Source organism: Stomoxys calcitrans, chromosome 4, assembly GCF_963082655.1.
Source record: "Stomoxys calcitrans chromosome 4, idStoCalc2.1, whole genome shotgun sequence".
Lineage (NCBI taxonomy): Eukaryota > Metazoa > Arthropoda > Insecta > Diptera > Muscidae > Stomoxys > Stomoxys calcitrans.
In genome coordinates this window covers 79520985-79526840 of record NC_081555.1, presented here as the reverse complement: position 1 = coordinate 79526840, position 5856 = coordinate 79520985, and the positions used below count along the sequence as shown (strand labels likewise).

The window sequence follows — 5856 nt, the reverse complement described above, 5'->3', positions numbered from 1 at the left end:
TGCCATATAAACCGATCTTGGGTCTTGATTTCTTGAGCCTCTAGAGTGCGCCTTTCTTATCCGATTGGATTGAAATTTTGCACGACATGTTTTGTTATGATATCCAACAATTGTGCCAAGTATGGTTCAAATCGATCCATAACCTGATATAGCTGCCATATAAACCGATCTTGGGTCTTGACTTCTTGAGCCTCTAGAGTGCGCAATTCTTATCCGATTGGAATGAAATTTTGCACGACGTGTTTTGTTATGATATCCAACATTGTTCCAAGTATGGTTCAAATCGGTTGATAACCTGATATAGCTGCCATATAAACCGATCTTGGGTCTTGACTTCTTGAGCTTCTAGAGTGCGAAATTCTTATCCGATTGGATTGAAATTTTGCACGACGTGTTTTGTTATGATATCCAACAACTGTGTCAAATAAGGTTCAAATTGGTTCATGACCCGATATAGCTGCCATATAAACCGATCTGGCATCTTGACTTCTTGAGCCTCTACAGGTCGCAATTATTATCCGATATGCCTGAAACTTTGTATGACGGATCCTCTCATGACCATCAACCTACGTGTATGATATCGAACAACTGTGCCATGTGTGATTTAAATCGGTTCATAAACTGATATAGCTGCCATATAAACCTGGGATTTTGACTTCTTGACCTTTTAGAGGTCGCAATTATTATCCGACTTGCCTGAAATTTTGTACGACGGATCCTCTCATGACCATCAACATACGTGTTTATTATTGTCTGAATCGGTCTATAGCCCGATACAGCTCCCATATAAATCGCTCTCTCTATTTTACTTCTTGAGCCCCCAAAGGGCGCAATTCTTATTCGAATTGGCTGACATTTTACACAGGTCTCCAACATATAATTTAATTGTGGTCCAAATCGGACCATACCTTGTTTTTTAACCAAAAATTTCCGCATTCGTTATAAACTCTAAATTTCTTTTCATTTGAGTACCATATAGGATGAAGGGGTGGAAAATTCTCCTGAACCTCTTGGACCCTTTCCGGGCCCGCTTTATGGGCAGATTTTTCAGCATTTGTTATATACACAGAATTTCCTTTCTTTTGAGTACCCAATTCCCGTGTTAAAAATATTGAGGACGTACATGAAAGAAGTTGTATACTGAATTTTGAATTGAATATCGGGTTACCGACTGACTTACCTGGTAATGTGACTTTCTGCTGGGATGGTGTCTTGATAGTGGTGCCACATCCGACGCGTGTGTCGACTAAACTTTTTTTACTGTATAAAACAAGAAATATGAAGGTAAAGTAATATAAGTTGATCATAATAATGCCAAAGTGAAAGGAATTTTTTTTTTTTGATTAGATTTTTTAGATTAGATTAGATTAGATCTTTATTAAACAAAATTCAACTATATAAGTATAATATTCATTGCTTGTATTTTTTTTTTTGATTAACTTTAATAAAGATAGTTAAACTTAGACAATGTTTTTTTTTGCATTAAACGTCTGTCACATTTGTGTTTAGTTTAATTCTTGTATCAAATAGTGCCTATAACTCATTGCACATTTTATGTATTTAATCAAATTGCTCCAATCATCCTGTCGTTGTCCATTCAATATATTGATCATTTCATGATCAGCTAGTACTATTTTGCCAAAGTACAAAATTCGAAATTCTTTTAGCACTGGGCATACACCTACGAAATGTTGGATATTTTCGATAGCCCGCATATTGCAAAGGTTACATAATTTATGGTTATCTTCCACACCATATAAATTGCCGTTTAAGTTAAGCATTCCACCTCGCGCCTTTAGAATCCATATGATGTTATCTAACGGATTCTCATCTGTTATATATGAAAGCCCCTTATTATAGTCCAGATGTTTGTAAAACCGTTCTGTTGAGTTTTTATTTCGAATATTACCATAGATGTTTCTCAATTTTAAAGCCGTTAGCAGTTCAATGCTGAAAGTTTTCCATTGGACGAAAATATTCGGCAATTCAGGCCAATTGATGTTTAGATCTCTTGCTATATTTCTCAAATCTTTCACCCAAAACGAATTCCTTTCTATTAATGCTCTCGTTAGCATCTTTGGCAACCGATTATCATGGTAATGTAGTAAAACGTTATTTATATATTTCAAATGTAATCCCATCGTATATATATGGCTTTCTTCAGCAGCAGTTTCCAACATCAGTACATAATTTGGCGTATTTTTCGGCAGCCGTAAAATTTTTTTCATAAAAAAGCGTTGAAGTTTGTCTACTTCATCAAAATGTCTAAAGCCCCATATTTGAGATGCATAGCTCTGTATTGCTCTACAAACGGCTAAGTACACCTTCCATTTCATACGTAGACTGATTCGGTTCTCCTTCATTATGTGATTCCAGGTCGTATTAAGAGCAATCTTTGCTTGCAGATTTCTCTTTTCTACATGTTTTTGAAAACTCAGCTTTGGAGTAAAAATTACTCCCAAATAATTAAATTCAGAGGTAATTTTAATTTCTTCCCCTTTATACCACCACTTTTCGAGAGAGCTTAATCTTCCACCTCTTCTAAAAATTAGCATCTGCGATTTTGCCATATTGACTGAAAGGTTCCATTTTTTGCAATAGATTTCTAAGTTGTAAATCATGCTTTGCATTGTTTCTATATCATCAGAGATAATCACAATATCATCTGCGTATAGTAAAATCCTCAGATTAATACCATTACACTGCAGTCCTCCCTCCAGGCTATCATGCAAATCATTGATGTATAAAGCAAATAATAAGGGTGAGAGCAAACATCCCTGTTTTACGCCAGCCTTAGTTTGAAAATATGCGGACATTTCCTCCCCCGTCCATACAGCGTACTGTGTATTAGCGTATAAGTTCTCTACAAGCTTAGCAAATTTATAGGAGACACCCAGTTCAAATAATTTATAAATTAGGGCTTGTCTGGACACATTGTCAAAAGCAGCGGAAAAGTCTACAAAATATGCATAGACTTTCTTCTTTTCGTCTAGTTTAAGACTTACTATTGCAGACAAGTTGTATATATTATCGTATGAGGAGTAGCCTCGTCTAAATCCTGCTTGAAATTCATTCAAAACATTCTCAGATTCTACCCATTTCCATAAACGCTCGTTAAGAATCCCCATCATTATCTTTGCAATACAGTTTGAGAAAGCAATTCCTCTGTAATTATTGGGTTGTTCACAATTCCCTTTTTTATATATTGGATATATAATAGATTTACTAAATGACTCATCAACGCTTTCACCATCTAGTATCTTATTATACTTTGTTAACAATATATTCTGGAATTCATCCGTTGCATTCACAAAGAACTCATAAGGCACTCTATCCTCGCCTGGAGCTTTGTTGTTTTTCATCTTACGCAGTGTTTCTCTTAACTCAGCTATTGATATAGGTTCATCTAAATATTGGTTTAATCTAAAGGGAGGTGCATATTGAATAGGGGCAACAACTTGAATTGGATTTAATAGGTGCATAAAGTAGTTTTTAAATTCATCTGCCGTTACGTTACTGCCAATTTGAAATTTTTGATTTCGGACTTCCCTTATCCAACGCCACCATTCTTTCGAGTTATTTGCCGTGTGAATCTTTTCAATCACATTATGAAAATAGTTTTCTTGGCTATTTTTACAAATAATCTTATAATGTTTTTGAGCCTCTAAATATTTGTTTTTTTCTTCAATCTCACCAGTTTTTCTATATGTGTTTAACAACCTAAAGCACTTTTCTCGTGCTTTGTTGCATCTTGAATCATACCACTGTTGTTTCGGGACATAATTCTTCGAAGGCCGCTCAGCTTTCCCAACCGAAGCCTTTATCACTTCCGTTAAGTCGCTTAACTTTATACATTCCATGTTTCCAATTTTGTTTGTCTCAATCGACAATCTTTCTTGATATTCCCTTTTCCGGTTATCCATCCATTGAATTTTTGGTAAAAGATTCATGGTTTTTGTTTTGGGGGTAACTCCTTTGACTGCTATATTTATTATTATGGGCATATGATCAGACCAAGCCTTGTTATCAACCTTAAAAAGTTCCACATTATTTAAAAGTTCATGACATACTCCACATATATCTATAACTGATTCTCCAATTGTACTTATAAAAGTAAAGTTTCCAACTTCATCTCCTTTAGTTCTTCCGTTTAGAATTAGCATGTTATTATCAGTCATGAATTCTATTACTTGCCTTCCTTGGCGGTTGATTATCTTGTCTTTTGAATTTCTACTTTCTAGACCCGATTGAAAAGTTAAAATAAACGAATCATCAATCTCCTGTTTAAACTCTCCGATTCTGGCATTTAGATCTCCCATTACAATTGGGTTTACAACATCATTATATAGAAACAGGTTTGAGATACATTCAAATTGCATATCCCAACACGCTGGTCTGAAATAGGACGGTACTAATGTAAAACAAACCTCACTAGTTGCAATTTTAAGCAGGTTTGCTTCTTCAATCCTAAATGTATATGAAGATATTCCCATGCACTTCAATCGTGTGTTTACGCCGAGTATAAGACCTCCTGTTGCTCTACCATATCTGCTAAAACGCTTTGCTGCTTCAAAATTCAAAGTAAATCCTTGAAAATATTTTTTTACAGACTCGTATTTATCTTCAGTTAAATGTGTTTCGATTAGTATAAATATGTCATGGGTTTTTATGTACTCAAAGAATGATGGGTAAATATATTTGTTTTCCAATCCATTTACATTGTATGAAATAATAGATATGTGTGTAGTAACTTGATTTTTTTCGTTGTTGATTGATAATGAATTATTTGATTTCAGTTTTTTGATTCCATTAGATTCCCGCTTAGATGAATTGTCAGCTCTTTAATTTGTTCGCCATATATTTTTTCCAGTTCATCAATTCCATCATATTTGCCTGCAACCAGTTTAAAATTATTATTCAGCATGAACCATTTATCCTTAACTCTCATTCTGTCTTCCCTTACAACAATTTTATGGTCTTTGTTTATTGCTAGAAGCTTCCGTTTAATATCCAAAAGTTTTTTCTTCTTTTGTTGTTTTATTGGCTCCATATCTCTCTCAATAGTTATTCTTGTATTAGCTAATTTTTTCGTGTTCCTCAGCACTTCATTAACTGCTTCTTGATTTTCTAATTCGACTAAAGCAGACATCATATTATATCGTTCATAGATCTTTCTTACATTTACTATTTTTAGTTTGATCCCCATGTCATTTTGTATTAAATTTTGTACTGCTTTATAAATTGATTTATTTGTGGGGAGACCCCTTATAAATAATTTAGTACATTTGATTTGAGATTTTAACCAGTTTATTTGTCTTTTAACTTCATTATTTTCTCTAGTAACTTCGTCTAGCTTTTGTTTAAGCTCGAGGTTTTCATTTTGCAGTGAATTTATCAGTGTACTAACCGAGGTAATCTCTTTCCTAATCTCTTCGATATCGTCCTTTGTTGGAAGATTTTTTAGTTTTTCATCGAGGTTGGAATTTATAGTGTTTTTAATAATGGAAATAAGGTCTGTTGTTTCAATATTCATTTTTTTAATAGTTTGTTTCTTTTCCGGTGAAGTTTCAGATAATTTCCTCTTGGGTGTATGAATATTGGGTGTATGACTATTGTTATCCATCCGTTTCGATAACAGTTTATACGATAAAATCGAATAATCGCAATAGGCCAGTTACAACAGAAATTATGTGATCAAATTGTTGGCATATTTTTAGGCGCGAAATAAGTTCCAAATAAAAGGTTGTAAAATACCATATGATTCCACAATTACAATGTAATCGATTACGATATAATAGACTTACGAACAGCAGGTTTGAGGAAAGAGCGCAGCTGATGTTTGTTGAATGCTTATTG

General features: G+C 34.1%; 1 protein-coding gene across 1 annotated transcript; it reads right to left on the bottom strand.

The window, feature by feature from the left end:
- Positions 1 to 4809: 4809 nt before the first annotated feature.
- Positions 4810 to 5623, bottom strand: LOC131997269 (uncharacterized). The gene is made up of 2 exons (XM_059367948.1): positions 4964 to 5623; positions 4810 to 4893 (listed from the first exon to the last, which is right to left on the bottom strand). The coding sequence occupies exons 1-2, from the start codon at positions 5621 to 5623 to the stop codon at positions 4834 to 4836; spliced, it is 720 nt and encodes a 239-aa protein (XP_059223931.1). The 3' UTR covers positions 4810 to 4833.
- Positions 5624 to 5856: the final 233 nt, after the last annotated feature.

What these genes read in the sequence shown, in the direction of transcription:
- LOC131997269 (XM_059367948.1), bottom strand. Translation starts at nt 5,623, where the DNA reads ATGGATAACAATAGTCATACACCCAATATTCATACACCCAAGAGGAAA. An exon ending in ACAAAGACCATAAAATTGTT is followed by an intron (nt 4,894 to 4,963) that starts GTAAGGGAAGAC and finishes AACTGGTTGCAG; the next exon opens with GCAAATATGATGGAATTGAT.